At 39.6% G+C, this 24,493-nt stretch overlaps 1 protein-coding gene across 1 annotated transcript; it reads right to left on the reverse strand.

Moving 5' to 3' along the window:
• Positions 1-887: 887 nt before the first annotated feature.
• On the reverse strand, positions 888-23,605 carry PDILT (protein disulfide isomerase like, testis expressed). Its single transcript, XM_061991998.1, has 10 exons — positions 23,593-23,605; positions 17,775-17,981; positions 14,804-14,937; positions 12,163-12,300; positions 10,223-10,348; positions 9,090-9,287; positions 7,815-7,935; positions 6,217-6,398; positions 2,679-2,765; positions 888-959 (listed from the first exon to the last, which is right to left on the reverse strand). Exons 1-10 carry the CDS (start codon positions 23,603-23,605, stop codon positions 888-890), a joined length of 1,278 nt encoding a protein of 425 aa, XP_061847982.1.
• Between the last annotated feature and the right edge of the window lie 888 nt (positions 23,606-24,493).

The following is a 24,493-nucleotide window of genomic DNA, read 5'->3' on the forward strand; positions in this document are numbered from 1 at the left end:
TGTAAGCTTTCACCTTTTTTCTTCTGCTTACATAGGAAAATAACCTATTAGCACTAACAGCTTGGGAGCAAAGACTTCAGAACTCTACTTCTGAAATGAAATATTAATAAATGATCTTCCTTCTCTAATTGTGTTAGAAAATGTATCAGATCTTCAGAATTACTTCTGCTTTATCTGGCCTTTGTAGGAAGAAATTACTGTTGTCCAGCAGTTTCACCACCTGCATTTTGTAACGTGTGGGGTGGTAACAGGACCCAGCATAAGTAAAATGTAAATCATACCTGTGACTTTGTATATTAAATATGAGATTTTTCTTACTAGTATTACATTATATCTTCATTTCTGCATTTTCTACTGCTTAATAACAAAAAATAATCACCAACTGCCCCTCGGTGCCCCTTTGGGAATAGCCCCTAGCTGCAATTACTTCTTTTGAAGATCACTATAGAGATGCTCTTTGCAATGTTAGTCTCATTCTTCTGGGAGCAGTTCATCTGCCTTGAAAATAATAGGGCTGCCTTAGGGTAAATCAAAGATATGCTGGTTGCAAACCTGTAGCAGATTTTGTTCAGGAGGGAGAGTTTGCCTTGATTCATTTGCAATGTTACATACACTTTTCTAAATAAGAGCAGTTTTCTTGAGAATAGAGACATTGTTTAAGCAAAACTGACAATATTTGAAGAATCCATGACAACTGATCCCAGTAGAACTAGGAGTTAAACTGGATTCAGAAGAGAGGTCATACATAATGAACCATTGATACTAAATTCTTTACTTTTAGTTTTTGATCCAGGTCTGTGTTTACTTGAGATGATTCATTCTTCCAGTGAGTTCCTTCTGGGAAGGATTCCCCGTAATCCTCAGAATTTTGCTCTTTCTCTGTACTGTTACAGTTCTTCTTTTTCTGTTATTACCGTCTCTTTTTGGCTGAGATCCTCTTTGATTCCTCCTGAAGGATCCTTTTACAAAAGGAAATGCAAGAGCAAAGCTGTTTATTATTGATGTTCACTGCTCTAGCAATTCTTTCCTTTCAAAAAACCGTATAGATGGTACAAAATGCAGATATTCATGCTTTTGACCAAGGAACTTGAGGGGTTGTGATGAGGTCAGAAGCAGTGCAGCTGTTAATGTGTTTTGTTTTCAAACCTTTCTATTGGTTTATAGCAAAGCCTAAATGAAACCTTTTGTAAAGGTTTAGTAAGAACTTGGAAAACCGTGTTTGTTGAGCTGACAGGCATAAGTCAGTCTTTCCTAGGCAATCTCAAAAGAAACTACCTTAGTGATTGTGTTTGCAAATGCCTTCAGGTGAGGATGGAGAGTTGCTACAAGGGACTTCACATCAAGCACCCTACTGAAAATAGTCTAACAATGAAGTCTTCTGAGAAAATCTGGTGGGTGTCAGGTAGGGGTGAAGAATCTGAATAGATGAGCAAATGTCAATTATTTACACCTCTTTTTTAACCAGAGCTTGTTTTTGAATGGTGGTTCCTGAACTGGTCTTTTAACTTATTCTTTCATGTGAAATAAAGTATGAAGAAGAATTGACAGAACATACAGAGTTCTAACATTGCATGAAAGAGACCTTAGGATTCAACAAATCTACTTCAAACACATCACTCAAGAACACGCAACAGAGATGCTAAATGTAGGCTTAAAGTATTGGAAGACAGACTTGTGTAATGACTGGGCAAAGCTGGATGTCTGATCCTTTGCTGCAGACTTCTGTGTCTCAGTGTTGGTTTAGTCATCTCCCTCTATATGTAACCAAGTATTTGAGCCATAAATTCCGGAGCAAATCAAATCCTCTAGTGGAAATAAGTCTGAAAACTCAAAGCAGTTTCTGAATCCATCAACAGTTTCCCTACTAGTTGAAAAGGGCATTAATGATGTGTTGCTGCCCTGAGGATCTACTTCACTTCCAGGCAGAATGGGACCACGATTCTTATGCAGGGTGCACAGTGTCTCCATCTATATGTCACATTTCTTCTGTTGCTATGAACTGTCTATGTGGAGCCTGATCACGTTGTTTGCTCACAGGACGTCTTTTTGCAGTGAAGTGTCTGGGATTAAATGACAGACTAATCTGGAACAGCTAATGTTTATCTGGTCTGATTTACAGTGGAGGAAAAAGGGCTGAGGAATCAGATGATAATCATAACCAATGGCCAAGAGATTGTGCTGTTGCTTTATGAAGAAGAGAAGCTTCACTGAATGTGGCAGGATAGGTGGTTGATGGATATTTGAACCACCCCAGCTGTAGATGAAACTAACTTAGCTGGTGCTTCTTTTTTCTAGCTTTTTGCTGTATTTTCTGTTTTGTTTAGCACCTGTCATGATGCAGGTTCCTTTCTGCTGTGCAGTTCTTGATAACAGAGTGTTAATGTGACTCAGTGATAAGATGAGCAATGAGAGAAGAGGTTTTAGTGTGATGAAAACAAGGATGTGAGTGGGTGTGTGCATGGTAGGCAGTGGCATATGACTGCAGCTAGAGTGATGATGCTAAGCTACTCAGTTGAAACCGGATAAGAGGTCGTAAGAATTACCCAAGCATTGATATGAGCAGTGGCTGAAGCCCATTTGTGTGGCTAGGCTATAGCCAGTTCAGGTATGCCTACACAAGGTGTGACAGTACCTGTACTACACAGCAGATCAGTATAGTGCCTGCATCAAAGACTTACTTTCTCTCCTGGTTCTGCTTTTGCCTTGCTTTGTTCTTCTAAGAATTCAGAAAATGCCTCCAAGGTATGTTCTCCAGCATAGGCCACCTCCTGAAAAGAGTGTTAAGGTGAAGTGTTTTAACTTTGTACACAAAATGCTGGAAATAACAGTGCAAGCAGCTGGAGGATTTCAGTTCTTTAGACAGACCAAACTCAAGACTTTCATGCTCAGTTTAGAAAGTGAGAGCGGAGGTGTAGAAGGTTCCAGCATCATCTGAAACTCAAGTGTAAAGAAATAGATGTATTTCCCTGTGAGGAAAGGGATTTGTATAAAAACCATAACCATTATTGTGTAATATCAGTCTAGGATAACTACTAACTACCGTCTCTGGTGTCTTGTGTATGTTTATACTAAACATTTGCAAGTTGTTTTGAAGAGCAGAGTCTTTTAAGTGTCCAGCCATGATACTCAAAGCTGTCCAAAGATTTTCATGGAAGTATCAGCTGTTGACTAGCTTGAAAGAACAGGAGGGAGAAGAGTAACACTATTTTTCTTCTACTTCACCTTAAGTTGAGGGTTTAGTAAAGGATTTCTTCCAAGTTTAATGGAAGAAGCACTTTCAGTCTAGAGCTTTCAAATTCTCTGATACAGTCTAGACACCATACTGTACTTAATATCCTTCCCTTAACCCCCCCCAATACTTTTGCTCTCTGGTAGCATAAAAGACACAAATCTTTTAACAAGAAGTTGTAGAAGCTTGTGTGCATGACATTGGGAATTGTCTGCTATTACCTGAATGTATTTAGAAATGAGTAGATGTCTATTCTCATTTGAGTTAAGCTTACTTACTTCCACTGAAACCAATAATTATATGTTACTTTACACTAGTTACTCTTATGCCTGATTTGAGTTCAAAGCACTGTAGATAAAACACTTCCATTCTCTGATGAGTTGTCTAGAAGTACACAAAGGTTTAGTATTTTCATTCAGTAAGGTGTTCTCTTGTAATAAAAAAATGTGGCAGCCTTGAAGTTGGTTTTTTTAATGCTTGCAAGCTAGAGTTTCTTATTTGATTCCTCCTGAGGCCATTAATATTGTCAGATAAGATTATTTTTATTGACTTTGATGATGGCTGAAACAGCAATATCTCACAGCCAGAAGACTTGTAAAGCCAGAGAAGCACCTGGTCCCTGCACTGGTTACTGAGGATATGTGTCAACACTTCTCGTTAGAGTAATCAGTGCATAAGAGTGTGTAAATGTTATTTTTCTCCCATCCATAGAAACAAATAGAATCACCTTAAATTCATCTGAAAGACTGCATGTTTTTCTCTTAAATTTGGAGTGGATGACTTGTTCATCAGCTTCACAGATGGAGCTCAAATGATGCCTGGTCACTCCCTTCTCCATGCAATTAATCAGGTTCACTCTCTTGCTCCCTCAGCTCTGGCTATAACTGTTCCCCAGAATAGAAACACTCAGTGCTTTGGAAAACTGGGCACATGCTTAAACACCTAGCTATAAGTCTAAGTCTGTTAGCTCCAACTCAACTGCATTTAAGTTGAAATGGCTTCTTATATGTCATGCATCTAGTTTTGCATCCACTGAAAGTGAGTGACTTGCCATTAACTTCAGGTGTAAGGGTGTCTGAAGTGGTCAGAGAACATGGTAACTCAGTTTTAGAAACACCTTTTGGTCATGTTATGTCAGCCTTAGTTTATCAGGAGCAGGTTCAGACTTCATGTACATTTTTAGGTGTTTTCTACAGTCTTCTGATAGTTATATAATCTTTAGACCTTTTACTGCTCCTGCTTTAGTGTTCAAATTGTCCTTAGTTCTTAATAAAAGATTGGTAGAGGTAATTAGAAAGTTCATGTGTTTGTTTTTCTAACACTAGCAAAATATTGAAGGTTAGGGATGATATCTATGTGAGATCAAGGTTGCATCAGGTATTGGACTGTATATATTTTCTGTTCTTCTTTTTCTTCATTCTGAATATAGTAGTTCTCCAGCTCCAAACCCTTTCTATCACTCTTTTCATGGCCAGAATAAAGGAATAGAGATCATGATTTTGGGGCAGTACCTATACAGTGAAAAACACAGTAGATACTCTGAGCTTTTGCAGTTGTGCTATTACCTTTGTATCATGTAGTCTGACCTTGGTTGTCTTTTAGAAAAGGACAAGTATATGTGGGATAATTCCTGGTATAACTACTGAGTGGGTAGAACATGATCAAGAGCTGTTGCAGTCACTCTCTAGTGAAGGCTTGAGTGTGTCTTGGACCATTTATGATTGTTTGTAGTCAGTAAAGATGTCTGTGGTTAGCTGTTCATATAGTGTCATAAGAAAGAAAGCCAGAACACTTAGGTCTGAAAGACTACAGACACCTGCACTGGTAGTCAAGTGCAAGTTAAAATCTCTGAGGTTGAGGGAGCTAGTATAAATATATGGTGCACAAAGAAGAAATTGGGACTTGAAATACTTTTTAATTTCAGGGTATGTATAAATATGAAACAGCCCCTTAATAGTTAATGAAAGTTGTTAGTGATATTCTTTAAAACTGACATTTATTATGAGCATTTAATGGGTTTCTGCTTTTCTGCATAAAGACTAAACATGGTGCGAGTGTGCAGGACTGCAGTTCACTTCATTAGAAGAATGTGCATGCACATCCGAGAGGAAAATCTTTCCCTCAAAGATTAAATGAGGACATGGGCAAATGTCTTAGAATTTAATTTAGGTTTAGGACTAAGAAGAAAAATGAAAAGCTTAGTAATGTCTTGATTATAACAGTATCTTAGAATTTAATTTTTTTTTGTGCTTCAGAGATATTTTCTTTTTAATTAGATTATCTACAGAGATGGAGGAATGTAACTATTTCATATTTTTCATTGCCTTCCCTTTCAGCAGCATTTTCTGATTATTGTGTAACATAGATGATGCATTGCATAGCATTAGTAAAGATCATTAGTCTTGGCAACAAATATTTATTCCCAATAGGGGCTGTGATACTGGAATGAAGTGAAATTACTGGCCAAAGTATATGGAAGAAAGTTTGGAGATTTGGGTTTGGTGAAAATATAGAGGGTTTAAATGGTAGTACCAGCACTTTAGATGCTATAGTCATACCTGCTCCAGAAACAACTGGCACAGAATAGTTCTGTGACACTACGTCTCTTGTCATGGTTTGAAGTAGAAAGGCACTGCAATGGTTAGGAGATATCTGAGGTCACTCTGAGTTGAGACCTGTTGCTAGAACCCAAAAGGCACATTGGATGTTGTTAAAAAGAAAAATGTAAAACTGTAATGGCTTGTAGGTCTAAAAAGATACCTGGGCTCTTGCCACAGCCTCATATGTAGAAGGTGATAGCAGGGTTTCTCCTCTAATTCAACTTGCAGCAACAGATCCAATGTTGAGTAGACAAGGACCAAAGCTTTTTTGTTTAAAAGACTCTTTTCTCACTGACACATGCACACAGAAACACGTGTGAAGTTATATCATGTGCACTTAACCTCAGTGTGCAGTTATATCTGCATTTTCCCCCACCAGCATCTCACCTGGTAGTCTGGTCCAGCAGGAAAGAGTCTGAAGAATGGATAGCGATCTAGTCCAACAGTCAGGATGTCGTTTGCTGTGACATCTATCTTTGCAATGATTATGTCTTTGTGACTTTCATATTGCTCTCCAAGCTTATCCCAGATTGGCAGGAGCTTTCTGCAGTCATAGGACCAAGGGGCATCTGCAAATTTACAAATAACAGCTGAAGGATAAAGCCTGGCAGAAAAACATGTGCTGGTGCAATCACTGGGACCCATTTAGCCCTGAAAGTTGACAGGGGTTTGGATTTCAGTTGTGGTCAGTCTCTATTTGAAATCATTCACTCCTCGTGATTTTCATGAGTGTTCATGTACTGATAACTAGCTATTCACTAATGAATTTCTGATAGCAGTGCTGCTTTAGTTCTGTTTAGCCTCTTATGAATATTATAACCACACAACACTAGTCTTACCACTTTGTTGGAGACGTGTGCCAGATAACCAATGCGACCCAAGTAATTCTTGCATCATTCCTATGGTGAAATACTTGCCAGAAGCACAGAAAGCTTTCTGCATATTAAAATTAACTGTGTTCATAAACTATGCTATGTGCTATCCACTAAAAGTTGGAATTTGAGGTATGGTGGTGTTTTGACTCTGGGCACTGCAGTCATGTAGGTTAGCAAAAAGTTAAACTACTGAGAAGCCAGTGACCCCTTATATATTGTACAACATGACTGCAATCCTTCAATCATGAGAAAAGTGCTCATAACCAGTTGAGATAGAAATAGACTAGACTAGACTAGAATAGAATTTAAATATAATTAAAATTTCTGATGCACTTCCCTGAATTTACCAGCCTTACACTGCTGGTTCAATTCCTGCTTAGATCGGTTAGTTCATGATAACGAAATGCAAGAATGACTTGCATGAATGAGATGGCTGCAGCCAGCCAGCAGAATTACAGGAACCTTTAAGAGTTTTTGGAATTCAGGACAATATAGCCAGTTGTCTGCACTTATGTGAATGATGCATGTTCTACTGAGGTAACCAAGGCACAAACTAATTCCTTCTTGCTAGTACAGGGACAGGGTTTCTAGTACAGGGACAATGGTTTCTTGCTGGGAAGGGACAAGCAGGAAAGCCACTTCCCTTTCAGATAGAGGAGGAAAAAATGAGTTACAATTTGCTAAATCTCAACTCTCTGGGATTTAATCCTAGAGCATTATAACCAGACAACCTCTCTGAACTCTCCCCCTCTCCTTGGAAGACAGACTGACTCATACTGTACAGCACACTGTAATGTTCCATTGTACAACATAACGTTCTAGTGTCATTTTTTTCTTTCAACACTGAGATTTGATATGGCCTTGGCAAATATTTACTTAAGAGATACAGTGTTATTCAGTGCAACCCTAAGTCAGCAAGAGCATTATGGTGTTTCCATAGATATGACAAATTTTTCTTCAATGCTTTCATTGAATAACAAAAATTAATTAAGCTTGGCTTTTGTAAAGGGCAAAGATTAGTTTGGTACGTGTGAGCATGAGCTTTTGCTTTTCACTTCCAATGGATCAGGCTAAAGCAACTTAAAATCTGCATACAACAATAACACTTACAAAACATAACAAACACGGTCATGGTCTTATTGAAGACGATTCTGTTGAAATTCTTCCCAACAAGCACTTTGACAGGCACTTTGTCCCAGTCCTCTGGAATTTCTTCACTGGAGAGATGTGGCTAAGCAGAAACAGAAACAGTGCTGTGAAAGAGAATCGAGAAACTGCACTCAACTCAAGGGTCTCACATCAATGCAGAGTTGGTAGTCGGAATTGCTTGTCCCTCTCTTGAGTACAGACTCCATTGTAGATTGCCTGAAAATGACCCTTTGAGGTACTTTTACATTCATTGTCCTGAATCCTTTTTGCCTAGCATTCAGAAGCTGGACTACTGAAAAGCTTACCTATCACTTTTGTGCTCTCAAAAGTGATGTAAAACACATGAGAAAGTGTGCATTGCTGCTGTAGACTCTGCCTTTACCACCAACCACAGTGCCTACATGACTCCTATAATTTACAGTATATTAGCTGGCAACTTCTTTTCTGTTACCACAGCACAGTAGTAGAAAGGCATACATTCCTCACAGAAGCTGTTCCTCAAGCAGATCTTAGTGGAGAAGAGGTGACACCTCCACATCTTCTGTCCTTCTGCCCTCTTCCAACATTGAAATCAGAACGGGTTATTTGAATCTCTTAAATTCTGCCTGCTGTCAGACTGACTGCTTTGTCTTTTCTCCTGGTGATGGAAACAAATCACCCTGAAGAACACTGAATAAACAGAACTTTTTAATATATTTCTCCCACGTGTGTGGAGGGTGATGCTTCCTTATGACAAAAAATACTGTGTTTACCCTTGGGAATGACCCTCCCTGTGAAAATTCACTCTGCTAAACTCATTTACAACAAATACCAAAGCTTACTCTTCTCCAAAATGGTTGGTTTAGTATTTACTGGACTTCTCTATAACCTCGAAATCTATTGCAGTCATTATTTGCAGCTCCTCAACTAAGGGAGCCAAATATTTTCATTGGAAACAGCAGACATGAGTTTTTTTTAAACCACAAAAATACAGCAGCTGATATCAACTAAAATATTGGGCCATAAAATATTTATCCAGTTTTTACATGGTAAGACTGGAGAACTTTGTACTCCAACTTTGAACTCCAACTGTTAAATGCAGAGGAATGTTCTGTCAACAACTGTAGATGAATGTACCAAAGCAAGAGTAAATTAACAGATGACTGGAACAGCACACTAATCAAAAAAGGTATGTTTTGCAAATTTGTTAGTGTTCTAGGTGGTTCTAGAGAGGCATCTCATTAGTATTGGACTTACCTTTGCTTTTCCATTTAGGTAGCTCTGGCAAAATTCTTTTAGGTTCTCCACAGTCACCTCATCTGCAGGCATTTTGTACTTTGCATGGCTTGTCAGATTTAGGATCCTCACAGCAGGAACATCAATGTCCCTGATGAGAAAATACTCAAAAATTCGTCCATTCCGTGTTTCATTGGTATCCACCAAGACAAATATGATCTGATAATAGAGAGTCGTGCATCTCGTTGAGTTTTACAGCTTTGATTTAGCTGTTTTAGAGAAACAGACTGTGAAACTTTGCAGTGGGTTGGGATCTAATATTAAATGCAAGGAATTATATAGAAGCATTTTCTGGTCTCAGCCTGACAACCAGCAGCTCTGTGGACTTTATCATACAACAACTGCTAAAGCAGTCAAAAGGAACAGAGCTTTTCCCTCTGTCCTTTCACAGTTGGCAATCACCTGTTTTACAAACACTTCTAAATTACCCATCAAAGCTCATACTGCCTTTCCTAATAAATCTTAACAGGACAAAAGAGCTGAGATACTTGTAATCAGTATGTCCTTACCAATACTACTGTGTATTACAAGATGACCTGCCGTTCTTCAGTGTCTCATGTACTTGGAGCACGAGTAGCACAGTGATTGACAACAGAAAACTGAAGTACTGTGTATGACTGCCTCTATCTGTTTATATATATGCAAACACTTGTGTTGCAAGCAAGGCTATGCAGATGTCTGGTGGTGCTTCTCAGGGTTTGTAGCTCGTTCCAGATTTGGTTCAGGCATTATTCTTAAGCTCCCCGTGGCATTTTCTGTCAGTGGCAGAAATTGCCAGGACTTTGCTAAACCTGTCTTTGGTTGGAGGCTGCTCCTAGAAAGCAGTATTTGTGAAGTCAGAAACAGCTTTATTTGGAGCAGCTGGAGTTAGTGTTGTTTTGTGTAATCCTTGCATTTTAAATAATCATTTTCAAGTGAAGTTTGTTTTTCAGCTTGTATCTTTGACAAATTCAAAGAATGCCTATGGAAACTGTTTTTAAATGGTTTGGTAGACTTAGAAGATGGACTATCAGCAGTGTACTTTTACCAGTAACTTTGGTGAGAGTTTTTTCCATGGAATTCATACTTGTAAAGCAGGATTCAGCATTACAAACCTTTCCTCTAAATTCCACAGCAGCAGATCTGTAGTTTTCATAAATTGTATTGAATGTATTCGAGTTCGTTGGGGTGAACAGCAGGATGTGATTTTCAACAGGGACATCAAAAATCTTCACAGATGTCTAGAAAACAAAAGACTCAACATCTGTTCCACTCTTTGTAAGTAGAACAGTGAATCAGAAGCTCAGCATATCAGTATCATTCGGTTCTGCTGTTGCGAATTTCACTTTTTAAGACTCAGCTCCCAGTCACTTCCATGACCGTTGGGTTTCCTTTCATTGTTTGAAAGAAGACAGAGTGAGAAGAATCAGCAGCTGCTGAGTGTTTTCTCTGTTCCAGGAAAAACCTCATTGTTATTCATAGATTTTTACAGTCAGAAGGGACCATTGTGATCTTCCAGTCTGACCTCCTGTATAACGCACACTGAAGAATTAATGATAGAGATGTGCTGAAAGGCAGTGTTACCCAGAGCAGGCCAGTTGCAGGAGACAGACCTGGATGGGGTACTTCCTTCACTTCTGGGTGGCATCAAAAGTTCACATCTTTCCTGCACAGAGTTGCCCTTTTTCTCACACTGTCCCATGATCAGAGGCACTGGGGAGTCCCCCAGGCAAGCAGGGAATTCCATGTCTTTCCCTTCCTACCTGCACTAGCAACAATTAGTGTTGGTTTCTTTTTTCCTTGTCTTTGCCCAGAAGACCTGGTTGCTGCATGGGAGTGGAAGGGTTGGAGCCCAGACTAGGGACTGACCCTTCAGCTTTCCACCCCATCTAGTTGCTGCAGAAGGAGCTCAGGCCTTTGTATTGGCTCCACAGGAGGAAAAGGTATTTGCATGGTCAGCCAAGTTCATTGTTTGTTCAGCCATTCCCTGTGTTCTCTCAGAAATGACACCTTGGCAGAGGGTTGCATCCTCTGGTCTGGATTAGACCAAGAGCTACCTGTTGGGATCTGCTGGTGTTTCCAGGCATGTTTAGGGCTCTCCTAGTCAATCAAGGAAACAAAATTCTCGAACCTTAAGGAGCAGATTAGCTCCCTAGGTCTCTGTCTGCATGCATTCCTGTGTTTCTCCCTTGGCTTTTGTTACTACAGTGACATATACATACCTCAAGATTATATTCAGTGACTAAATCCAAGGTAAAGGTTTTGATTAGCCTCGTTAGATCCAGTTTGTTCTGTCTGCCATCTTCAAGTACTTCATTATGCACAGGCTTTCCCTTGGACAAATGGTGAAGTTTGTGAGATTATTGGCTTTTTCAACTATATAGAAGTAAAGAGACTGTCTTGACCCTAAAATTTTGCTCTCAGCTTTGTTCTTTCCTTAGTAACCAAAATTCCCTAACCTTTAAAATAAACATTGCAGGTAGATTACAGAACAAGATTCTAGCTAAAAGTCAAGGTACAGCTGACAGTTTTGATTTGCTCAGTAATCTTAACATACAGAAAGATCTTTTCTATGTCTATACACACTATCTGTGATGTACACTCACTCAGCACATCCTTGGTCTGACTACTTCATAGCCTAAACATTAGTGATACTTGTTGTTGGCCATTTCTTCTGTTATATATTGGAAGAATGTTAGATTCCTAGCCAAAAGCAACATGAAGGAAAAGAGGTAAAAGTCTGCAAAACCCTCTGAACCTAGCAGCATGTGTTGATTAGAATGTGGCTTGGAAAATAAAGCTATTCTTTCCAGCTCCTTAAGCATAAGTTAAGAACCTGAATATAGACAGACAGCAATCTGTCTAAATATCAGTTGTCCCAAGGTTGCTGTTTGCCTCTTCTCTCTTGTCAGTAAATGTGATAATTGTGTGTTACACTGTTTGAATTTCAACTAGGAAATTACTTAACCTGAAAAAATCCTAAATTGCCTTTCCATAGCCCAAAGCTGTCGTGGTAGCTCACTGCACCTTGCCTGCTAGGCTTTTGTACTCTTACCTTCTTAAACACAACAAGACTGTTCTTTTGGATGCCATAGTTAGCATGGACGTCCTCGCTGTCTGTCATCCCAAAAGACATCTCTGGCACATCTCTTGCTGTCTCACAGAATACATCCACACTGTTGTTGTGAAGTTCCTAGTCCAAGAAATAGTATTTGTTAAGACTGTGTCCTGTGTCCTGCCAGGATGTGTAGGATGGAGAGGTACAGGTTAGGCAGGTCTCCAAAGGCTTGTGAGGTAGATTGTGTGATTGTTAAGTGAGCATAGCTTGCCATGAGTACCTCCAAGGAGAGATCTTCACAATAGGGCAGATCCTAAGAGTGCTGTGACATCCCTGGTGTGTTCACCTTTAGAGCCAGTGTCAGCTGGCCTGGGTTAGTATGGAAGGTGTATCCCAGAATCACAGAATAGTAGCAGTTAGAAGGGACCTCTAGAGATCACCCAGTCCAGCACTCTGCTAAAGCAGGTTCTCAACATCCACCCTTTAGGTATTTATAAGTGTTGATAGGGTCTCCCTCAGTCTTCTCTTCTCCAAACTCAACAGCCTCAGTTTTCACAGCCTTTCCTCATAAGATAAATGCTCCAGTTCCCTTATCATCTTTGGTCCACTATGTCCTCCCTGCACTAATCTTATCTGTCCTGCACTCCTCTGGCATTTCCACACTCTGCAAAGATTTCTGCAGATGGGGAAGGATCAGGCCAGCAGCTGCTACCCTGCCACAGCTCATCTGCACAGATGGAAGTATGTGATGGATTAGAGGGGAGGGCTCTCTTCAAGAGCACCTGACTGCTCTGTTTGGTGCTTTAACTGAGTGCTCTTCAAGGCAGGGACCTTGACTCCTACATCTGTCAAATAGTCACTGTGCTGTCCACCCTCAAACTAATAATAAATAAGCATGATGAAAGGCAACAGCACTTTCAGATTTGATTTAATCAGACAATTATTTCATGCTAAATGAATAGTAATTTATATGCTGAGACCTCCCAATACATTCTGGCAGTCACATTTGTGAACAATCTGTGACTAATAGAAGGCCAAATACAGCTTTTTATTTACTTGGACACTGTTTTGTTGGCTTCCACCCTTAACATTTCTGACATGCCCTAGCTCATGCTCATCTATTGTCATTTCAGCCCCTGAGTGAAATCACAGAGTTCAGTCAAAGACATCTGTAGCCAATATCAGCTATCAGTATGGGTCAAGGAACTCTCCAGCATCACTGTGATAGCAAGGGCTTTTAATCTGGCCCAGCACTGGAAAACTGCCTTCTTTCATAAAAGACTGCAGGCAGATTGCTGCAAAGCAAAATTCTGGGCACTCAGAGCATTTTCACAGTTTGTCCTATTATGCTGTGTGTGTGTACACCAGTTCCGTTACTATGAGGCATTTTGGTAATGAATCCTGTTTTCCCCATCTGTAAAACTTGGACTCCCTACTGTAGACAGCACATTTGAGACCTTATCAGTTCATGTATGAGTCCAGACACTGTGCTTTCAACTGGAGAGAGAGAGAGAGAGAGATACCAAAATTAAAGTATCGTTAGTTAGAGAAAATTCTTGATTGAATGTTTCAGATATTAAAGATTTCAAGGACACGTTGAAAAAAGCACTAAACAAAATTATTTCTATTTTAATGACTTCTGACCATATGCCTTTGCAGCTAAAATACATTCTGAAATGTTTGGCTATTTTTCTGTATCATTCAGCTCCAAATCCTATGAACCTTATTCTGTTCAGGAAACTGGTAGGAATTTGCTTGAAAAATAATTATATGTATTCAATCATATGCTGTGTAATATTGTATGACTTCCTATGCATGAAAATTTCTTAGCTTGGCAGGAGCTAAAACAACATATTTAGCATGGCATTCATGGAGCTGTGCCTTGTACCCCTGAGTTTCACTGAAGTGGTTTAAATCATCAAATGGAAAGATGAAGAAAAATCACTTCAGTACATTAAATGGTATTTACTGCTTTTTTAACAGACATAAGCAGAAAGGGAATATCCCTTTACCAGAACAACCTGCAACTATTTGTGTCTACAGTTTTACACTGTGCTTTAGTAGAAATGCAGTGATCAGGTAACCTTAGACTTTTAGATCAGTTATAGCTCTAGGCAGCAATTACAACTGTTTGCATCTGGAGACACCAGTAGCAGTATAACCCCCCAACAGCCATGGTTTAAGTCTCTCCAAAGAAAAGGATGGAGTTAAGTAAGGATAGATAGGTTGATAGTTCTGTGTTCTTCCTACCAGCCATCAAATTTAGGGTGGTTTGGCAGAAGCCCTTTCTCTGAGGTTACAAGAAAGTCAGCTGTGACAAGTGCTGTGCAAGCATTACTGCAGCATCATGCTCTCAGAAGTTGCTCCCAGAGTGGTAGGTCTTTGTGCTTGGGTACCTAGTCAGGAAAAGTGCTGTGACATGTTCTTATCTCTGCCTGGGCTGCTTGTTAAAAAGTCTGAGAAAGTAGATAGAAAAAATTCAATTTAGAAAACAGGGGGAAAAGCAGAGAGAACTGGGGGCATGGGTCTTTCAGGCAAGTTCTAGGTCTAAAGGATGAATGGGATTTGACAACAATAGTAAACAGCATATCCCAAAGTTAGAACAGAAACCAGCCTTTTGTGCTTTCTAGCAAATTACCTTAAAAAAGCCAATCACTGCCAAATCATCAGCATTTATGATTGCTTCAGCCTGATCAGTAGAATTGATTAAAACAGTGCTAGGTCCTGTTCTTCTTTTTACCCACGTAATAAAGGCTGAGGCCTGTCTGACTCCTGTGGAAGGAAAAGAGCATTAAAAAGACCATTAAAATGAATGACAGAAATTTCTGTGCAGTCAGGATAGAGTCAATGGAGATGCAGAAGCGTGTCAAACACAAGTGGCCTCCTTAGGACTGAGGTCAAAGCTAATTCAAAGTGGCCTCAGGTCATCCAAATTCCACCTCAGGTTCTACTCAACATTTGAACCATTGCTGGAGATCTAGAAGATCAACGATGTATCAGTACTGTGTTTTCTGGGACCTCTGCAGGTAGCTGTATGTCCAACTAACTGCTTAAGCACAAGTGGAGAGTAGAGATGAGGAAATTCAGACAAGTAGAAAACCTGTTCTGCAAGATTTCATGTGTCCTAAAATCACAGTAAGCTATAAAGAGCTATCGACCCAAGATTTAATCCAAAATGACTTCAAACCAATTGCAGATTTTATTGAACTGTCTTTTCAATTAAATTAGGTGTCAAAATTGTTCCTCTGGTGCTGCAGAAAGGATCTGATAGGCACAGAGACATGTTAAAATTCCTCTGTGGTGCTGTAGCTTCACTGTTCACTTCAGACATAAAAAACAAAGCTAAAGTGTCAAAATTGTCCTTTAATTCTGGATTGTTCTATCTTTTGGGTTCCAAATTACTGCTGCCAGTTTTACTGAGATTACAGTCAGTCAGCTTTCAGGTGATTTAGGATTCTTGAATGTGCTTTAAAAATACATTTCCTAGCTATGATGTTTTCAGAGGAACTGGAGCCTCAAACTGAGGCTCAGGAGATTAAAATCTCATCTGTAAAGTAGCCCTTTCATCTCTGTCAGTACAACATCCTTGTTTGACCAGAGCAAGAGTCCAGCGAAGGGTTAATGAAAATTATATATGAAAAAGAAAAAGTCTGTGTGCTGTGAAGTTCTAGAGTCAAGATGTACAGTACAAGTGGATTATCAAAGATGCAAGTCCTGGTTCTGTGCATTTTAGCAATATGACAAGATCAAAATTGAGTCAGACCATTTTACTGCCATCAAGTCATTTTGCAGCAGCCTGCACTGCAACTAGTTTGAAATACTGGGTTTTTCTAAGGTGAAGCAGGCAGGCATCTGCTCTGGAGTGTATTGACTGCAGAGCAAAGCACAGAGCAGTATCTAGTGGCCACAAAGTGCTTGACTTCTGCTGTCTAAAGACAGAATTGAGGTCTTGAAGCTTATGTCAGAGATATAACCCCTCAGCATGGTTTTTTTTCACGTGGTTAATCTTTCTATTGAGTTGCTTTAAGCAGTCTATGTAGCTTTTTCCTACTGGACAAATTCTGGCCTTGTAGTTATAAATGGTGATTTTACAGAGCCTAGGATTTGGCTTTCATGCTGTGTCCATTACCAGGATAACCAGTCAAAAAAATCCCTCTTTTGTAAAACATTTGAGTTAATTTCTTGATCTAAGCAAGGTCTGCAAGTTTCTTTTGTGGTGTGAAGTATATACCAAGTTCTGTACGAGATTCATTGGGTGGACACTGTGTATTTTCAGTTGCCAATTCTTAGCTGTTTAGGAATCAGGTGAGATTTCACAACTGGCTGTATATAAGCATTTACCAGTGAACAAAATGTAATTTATTATTGGTGGTACATGTGCTTTGAATGGTTGATGCTGTCTTACACAAATTGCAGAACAGAAGCCAGTTTGCTAACTTCTTGCATCTTGCCTAGTAAGTGTGTGTTAGCTGAAGGATAACTATGTGTTGTCTGTATCCCCTGGTTCTCACAAGCACACCTGCCAAATGAGCTTACCAGTTTAGAAGCAGTTTTCTCATCGATGCTATAGATTTCATCAGGGACTGAAGGTAAGTGCTTTCGCTCTCGTGTATCAGCACCTCTAATAAAAGTTCAGTATGGCAAATCACGCTTTCAGTGGTATTTGTGCAGAAGCTGCTGTTTGCACAAGTCTAGATGATGGGGACTTGGTAAGAAATTCAATAGCAAGGAGGAGCAAGTTACTAAAAATATTGAAGATCAGCTTTCAGCAGCAGCCACAGGGAGCTCAGCAGTTAGAGAAATCAGAGCACTCGGTTATACACAGGCTCAGGAGGTAAACTTTAGGTTCTTTTTGTTGTTGTTGCTTGTATTAAACTTGCTACTCAACTGTATCTGCTTAGAATACACTAATAGATGCTTGGCCAACTCATGCAATTTTTGTCAACTATGTAAAATTGATTGTTTTAGGCAAAAAAAAATATCTTTCATGTATATATTTCCAGTGAAAGAAAATTCTAAGGCCTGGATTTTCCAGGATTTCTCAAGTCAGTCCTATTCCAATATTGTTATCTTTGCTTAATAACTTTCCATAAAGGATTTCAAATTATTCCATGGGTTTTTTTTCTGAGCCACATATGAGCTCCCTCTGATGGCAACAGGCAAAATTGTTTTGCTTGACTTAGGAAGCATCCCTGTGTATTAAGGAACCCAGTGAATTCACAATTCATTGTTAGATGCAGAGAGCATTGCTCCAGCCTCCTTCTGTAGGCACACTTCCCACGGGAACTGCAGTGAACTGTAAGTGTAAACAGAGCAGGTTCAGGACCAAATTTTAAATGGGAGTAAGTTGGGGTGATTTTCTGTACTTGGAATTGTGCCAGGAATTAAGTGGTCTGTGTGAACTAAAAGAGAAGCATATTCAGTTATATTCTTGGGAGATTAATTCAAATCCAAGTTCTGGTATTGCTACAGAGTCAATTGTATACTCAAAACATGATGCCATGTTGCATATTCTTTATCTGAGCAACTGTGTTTTTCTTCTTAGCAAAATAATAGATAGGTACATCCTGTCATTACATATCATGATATCAGCACACGAAACAGTTTACCTTTGCAGTCAATGGGATCTTCCCTGCTGCCATCCACAAAAAATTTCACAGTAGGAAACTCATGAATATTAAATTCTTTTCTCAAATCAGGTTGGTATGTGACATCAATTTTGCCAAACTGGATTCTTGGAGCTTCTTTTTTAAGCTGTCGTGCAGCCTCAGCAAATTCTTCAGACAAATTCTGAGACGATCGAGGTAAAGAAACATCTGGAAAGGGTCAACCAAAAGAAAACAGGTTACATAGATCACAACATGAAGATTTCTAGTGGCGATTATTGTGTCAATCAGTAGCTGGAGGGGTTGAATAAGGTCTTCTATGACTTTAAATAAATGAGAAATTATGTTTCATAGAATTATAGAATGGTAGGGTTGGAAGGGACCTTTAGAGATCATCTAGTCCAACCTCCCTGCTAAAAATAGGTTCACCTAGATCAGATCACACAGGAACATGTCCAGGTGGGTTTTGAAGACCTTCAGAGAAGGAGACTCCACACTCTTCCTGGGCAGCCTGTGCCAGGGCTTCATTACCCTCACACTGAAATGGTTTTTCCTTATGTTTAAGTGGAATTTTTTTGTGTTCCAGCTTTTTTCCATTACCCCTTGTCCTGTCACTTGAGACAACAGAGAAAAGGGATGTCCCAACCTCCTGACATCCACTGTTTAGATATTTGTAAATATTAATAAGATTCCCCCCTCAGTCTCCTCTTCTCCAGACTAAACAGCCCCAGTTCCTGCAGCCTTTCCTCATATGGAAGATGCTCCAGTCCCCTGATCATCTTGATGACCCTGTGCTGGACTCTCTCCAGAAGTTTTCTGTTCCTCTTGAGCTGGGGAGACCAGAACTGGACACAGGAGTCCAGATGGAGCCTTGCCAGGGCATAATACAGAGGGAGTAGAACCTCCCTTGACCTGCTGGCCACACTCTTCTTGATGCATCCCAGGATGCCATTGGGCATCTTGGCCACGAGGGCATATTGCTGGCTCATAGTTAGTTTGCTGTCAACCAGTGCTCTCAGGTCACTCTTCACAGAGTTGCTTTCCAGCAGGTCAACTCCCAGCCTGTACTGGTGCATGGCATCGTTCCTCTCTTTTTCTTATTGCTACTTTGTATTGGTGCTAATTATTCACTACTCCACCTGTTCTTGGACCAGTCACAGAGAACAACTAGTAAGATTGCAGTCAGCTCAGTTGGGAAGGAGTGATATCAAATTAAAAAGTAGTTTGGCTGACTGACTATGCTGAGTATGAGTTAAAGAGAGCTCAAGGGTAGAGTTAGGTGTTGCTCCCATTAGGACTCTTTGATAAGATATCTTTTTTATAAGTACTTCACTGAGACAAACCTTTGTAATGCAAAAACTACTTTTCCAGATAAGATATGGAGGAGGGAAGAAAAGCAATACAGTATGGTTCTACAGCCTAGCAATGTATTTCTGCAAGCAGTGCTATGTTACAGCCCTTCTCCAACTGAAATGCCAGTTTTGTGTCTGGACAACAGCCATCCTACTCTGGGCCCTGGAGCTGCAAGTTATATTAACATGAAAAAAAGACAAGAGAATGGAACTAGTCACACATCAGCTGCTCTGTATTCAAAATTGCAGAAGAGGTAAAGGCCTGGAGCTTGACAGTTTTGCAGCTTGGGTTGAAAAGGAGATGACTGACTTTCTTGTGATAAAATGGAGATACCTTGTTACATTTATTTATTATAAAGAGCAATGCCTTTTTATTTAGAGTATGCACAAAAAAAACCCCAGTTTCATCAATATACTTTTCAAACAGGAACAGATTTAAACATGCAGTTAATCTTGGATTCACCCATTTGCATATGTTCTCGTGTGTGTATATACACACTTTCAGATATACACTTAAACAAGCATGAACACACAGATGCACTAAAGCATAAATCTAACAGTGCCATTCTCTTTTGTTCTTTCACAAAATGACAAATGTACTTCTCTACAGCCTACCTGGTGAAGGTGTTGCCAAACATAATTATAACAAAAAGTGAATGAAATGTCTGTATGAATTCTAATAAAGGAAAGATAAAACCACTAATCTAACCCAGTGGTGAGTTACATTTTTTGCATTATTCATTATTATCCTTGCTCCAAATTCCAACTATCAATCATTTTCTTCCACCTAACTGCTACAGAGAGAAGTGTGAAAAGTAGCATTAAGTAATCATATTTTGTCAAAATATTAACACCACAGGCTCTTCCAAATCCTGCACATACAAATCCATCTTGACTTAGGCTCACAGCCCAACACTGGAACAGCTGCTCCAGCTGCTATCATGCCAAAGAGGGGATTCTTTTTAGTAGAACAAAACAGTGCCTATTTAGAGGGTACTCAGATACCATGGTGATTAATAGAAGGTGCTTCTCTAAACAAAATAAATGAACCTTAAAGCGTCAATCCAAAGCAAATTGTGTTCTAATTGCCTGTATAATTACTGTTTATCAAAGAAATTTATGTCAATTTTAGAGATATTTGCAAAAAGATCTTATCAATTTCCTGTTTCCAAATTGTAAAAAAGATGTTATAAACCTCTTCCTCAACAGGTTTGGAATGTGTTATCTCCTAGCACCAAAAAAGAAAGAAAGAAAAAAAGGAGTAATATCTCCAGCTGTACCTTGATATACTTTAGAGGTAACTGCAGAGAACTGATATCTATTAGAAGGTCTGACCTGTCAAGAAATAGCATGTCTACCTTATAAAAATACTGCTGCTTCTAGGGACTTTGAGCCTTTATGAAATATCCTTGCTTAAAATGGTTGCAGAGATAGGTGAACTATTAGATACAACATGGGGTACTTGCTGTGCAATGTAAGAGTGCTGATACACAGTGACTGCATGTGGCAGAGTTGGCCCACAAGTCAGGCTGAGTTCTTGGGCTTTGTAAGAGGAAGGGTGTATGGCTCTGGACAGAGTTCTGTTGCAATAAGGAGCAAGAAGCTGCATAGCAATTGGGGATCCAGCACCTTCTAGCTAATTCCAAGGTAATGTTCTACACCAGAGGCAATTTCAATATAATGACTATGGTTGCACAGCTGTTTTACCACAGCTGGGAATTTCTAAAATCAAATGCCTATGGCACAGTGACATGGGACTCTCTTGGGAAGGAGCAGAAGAAATTGTTGGTGAAACCCAGGCACAGAAGCTGAAGCCACTTAGAGGCTTCCCAAATAAATATACAGGGAATAACAAGCTTTATGGAGGTTAGACACACATGTAGATGTCTGGGGGTTTTTAGGATCTGTTTTCCCTCTGAGATATTTAAATTCCAAACAGATATTTTAAGAATGATCCCTCACCACTGAATGTCCTTCATAGGCAGATTTGCAGGTAACTAGCATAGTTACTTTGCAGGTAACTAGCATCACTAGATAATGAGAGTTGGTAGAGTTAGTAGCTCCTGGCTGGAGCTGGTAGAAGTGCATGACTCTATCCCATAAAAAGTAACCACTGCACTCAGAGACCAAGAGAAATTTGAGTACCACTAACCTGATAACTGTGAGACCAAAGTTCACTGAGTGAACAGTCTTCTTCATCAGACAGACAAAAACTGTTTCCTTGACTACCCAGAAAGCATGTGGAAGCATCCATCATACACCTTTCCTCTGCTTTCCCGAGTGATTAAACTCCTCTTCAGCTTTCCATCAGTTCCTTTTCATTCCACTCATTCTGTTTGCCTCCCAGGTGCTTTATTATCAATTCACTAGAGTGTTGCAGGAAATCATCACTCCTTTCATTTGGAGCTTTTTCTTGAGTTTTGTTTCACTTCCTCTGTTTTCAATTTTTATTGATACCGATTGCTTCAGGCCTTGGGGTAAAGAAGCAGCTGCTGAGGCTAAGACAGCAGCGCAGGCTCCAGAGTCAAGGAAAGCTGAGTACCAGCAGAGAATGAGGGCAGACACAGATAAGAGGTAACAGTGGGGGGCAGTGTCACCAGAGAAGACAAGTGTGGGTAGTGGAACACCCATGTAAACCCCATGTATTGTGCCACAACTGCCAGAAGTGACAGGCTCTTCAAGCAACATCAGCTCAGGAGCAGCATTGTATTAATGACAAGTGAATGCCTTCATTGGCAGTAGTTTTAGTTGTGTTGTAAACAAATAGAAGGATAATATAAGGGTTTATTGGGAATTTCAGGGTTTTTCTCATATCAACGAATTTCCCCCTAATCTGTGTCATTGCTGCTTTGTGAAATGTCCTTTTCAAAACAGATGTGAACCTCCAAAGAAGCATCCTAACAAATTGCCACCATTTGATCATGGGTACAGAAGATCTTGGAAGCAAATTATCCATCATCTGAGAACAACTAAAGCTCTTTGGCTCAGGTATGGGAAGAATTATAAAGGGCCACAAAACTAGGAGAGTTAAAAACACCCAGGCCGTGTCCTCTTGAATTTTCACTCTTTTCTTTTTGATAACAATTGAGCTGCAACCAATTCCCTTTTAAAATCTGTTGCAGGGAAGAGACTGTAGCACCATTTCTGCAGCCACTTTGCTCACACAGTATTGGCATGTTGTCTTTGTGAGCAGAAGGACCTGCACTGATGAACAACATTGCATTTTTCAGCACCTTGACAACTAAAGTTTCCCTGATTTGAGGAGCTGTTCTCAGAATGCCTGCCTTTAAAGGTCATGTACATACTCTCATTCCCCAAAGGAAGGGAATTGGGTATGAAAGGATTGCCACTTTTCCCATTTCATGAGCTATAAGAAAGGCTACATATTTGAGGATTTAAATGCATTTTTGTATTTTACCTGTCTCAGATATCAGCAACTCAAATTACTGTTCTCCATGGGCAGTCATTGAACTAGGTTTACATGAGAACATATGCACATGGAAAGTGAGGCTTGACAAATTGAAAGTGGATACAGATTTCAAACCTCACTGTCAAAAATCCTGATATTTTACAGCTCAAGCTGTCAACAGAGTTGTTCTAGGCAACATAAAACATTTTGTGAGAAACCAGTCCTACATCTCTGAAGAAGTTTTAATGTGACTGCATAAGAGTCAAGAGCAAGGTGGGTATCAGTATATGTTATCTTAGAGCATCAGAGTATATTCTGGCCTAATCCACGCTAAATGATTATGGCTAAAGTGGGAAGAGAACCAGAAATCTTGTACTTTGAGAGACTCTCTTGAGCACATCCATGACCTGAGTAAGTTGCTACTTGTCTTTCATAGCACAGCTTACGGAACTAAAATATATTGAAATGTGGACAGAGAAGATTTTTGCTGATACATGAATGTGTTTAATGACCTTAAAGCATTCTTGAAGTGAGTATACACAAAAGCATGATGAGTTCCTCCTCCTTAAGTTAAGTGCTGGTGGCCTCCAGTTCCATTCTGCAGTCTACCTTGATGATTTAGTGATTGCTGCAGTGATTGTGAATATGCCTGTTGTCATGCTAAATACTCATTTCCTCTCCGTTACTCTCTGGCATGGTCAGAAAGTCATTTGACAATCCCACTTTTCATCTTCTGTGCAGAGTGCTTTTACCATTTCACTACAGATGTATAATTTTCTCTGTAGAGAACTCTTGAGATGAAGGATGGATTCACGTTCAACATATTGGGGTGGAGTGATGTTAATTGTGCTGCAGTTGCAGACTTTCTTGTGTGACCTTGAATTCTCTTCTGCAGTGAGATACAGCTCACAATCTCCTATGCTGCTGTGCTGTGCTTGTCAACAACTGCAGTTTGCAGTTCACCTGAGATCTTCTGCTATGCAAATATCAAGGATTATTCTACAGTTTGGATCCTTACTCAGAGCATTTAATTAAATAAACCTGTGTAAGACACACCTACATGATGGACCCATGCTAATCAGTAAGTCTTTGCATCAGGCAACTAGAACATTATTTAGTGACTTTTTTACCTGTCTGGAAAAGTGTTTCCACTGTCCTATTCGTTTTTATATGCATAGTTTGCAAACCATTTCAGTAACTTTCTTCAGAAGATTTACTTCTAAAAGACTGACACAGATTTCTGTTGAAGCCTACAGGAGTGAGGAACCCATGTTCCACTCTCTTTCACACTGCACTAGGTGCCTGTAGGAAGCTTAGTTGTAAAAATACCTATTCAGGATGGTTTTGAACTGTTTGCATTCGCCTCCTTTGGTGAGGAGAAGGCTGTATGCTAAAATCAGTTAATACAGGAGTGAGTATGCTTTGAATTGTTTGGTCTGTAACTAAGCTGACTGTCTGGTGTATATAAGTGATATAAGACCAGTCAGGCCCTCAAGCTTTCTAGAAATATATATATATATCTAGGCAGCAATTTCTGTTTTTTTTCAATAACATCACCTTCAGCTTTTGTGCCTTGAAAAGGAAATGTTTGTATCCAAGAATAACCCTCGTCTTACCTATTATATGTCATTATCTCAGCATAGATTGCCAGTAACAGGCTGCAGGAATCCTACAGCTGACTCAGTGCCTCATTGTATATAGAATTGTTCTCCTAGAAAATTTAAACATCACTTTTTTCATAAATGAGAGTGCACTTAGCACATAAAGCAGCATTGCAAGGTCTGCACCATTTGTATGCTTGTCCTCAGGTTATCCCCATGTTTATCTAGGAACTGAAAACTTTTCACTGGGAAGGACTAGAGCAGGCATTCTTAGAAATTTGGGGAGCAAAACATACACTGGGATCTGGGTCTTTTCCTGAATTCTTCTGATAAGCAGGAGAAAGTGGCATTAGCATGAGC

Source organism: Colius striatus, chromosome 3 (assembly GCF_028858725.1).
Source record: "Colius striatus isolate bColStr4 chromosome 3, bColStr4.1.hap1, whole genome shotgun sequence".
In the NCBI taxonomy this organism is placed as follows: Eukaryota; Metazoa; Chordata; class Aves; order Coliiformes; family Coliidae; genus Colius; species Colius striatus.

Coding starts and splice junctions, on each gene's coding strand:
- PDILT (XM_061991998.1), bottom strand. Junction 14,938..17,774: donor AGATCCCATTGACTGCAAAG/GTAAACTGTTTC, acceptor TTCCTTCCACAG/GAGTCAGACAGGCCTCAGCC. Junction 9,288..10,222: donor CTGTGGAATTTAGAGGAAAG/GTTTGTAATGCT, acceptor CTCTATTATCAG/ATCATATTTGTCTTGGTGGA.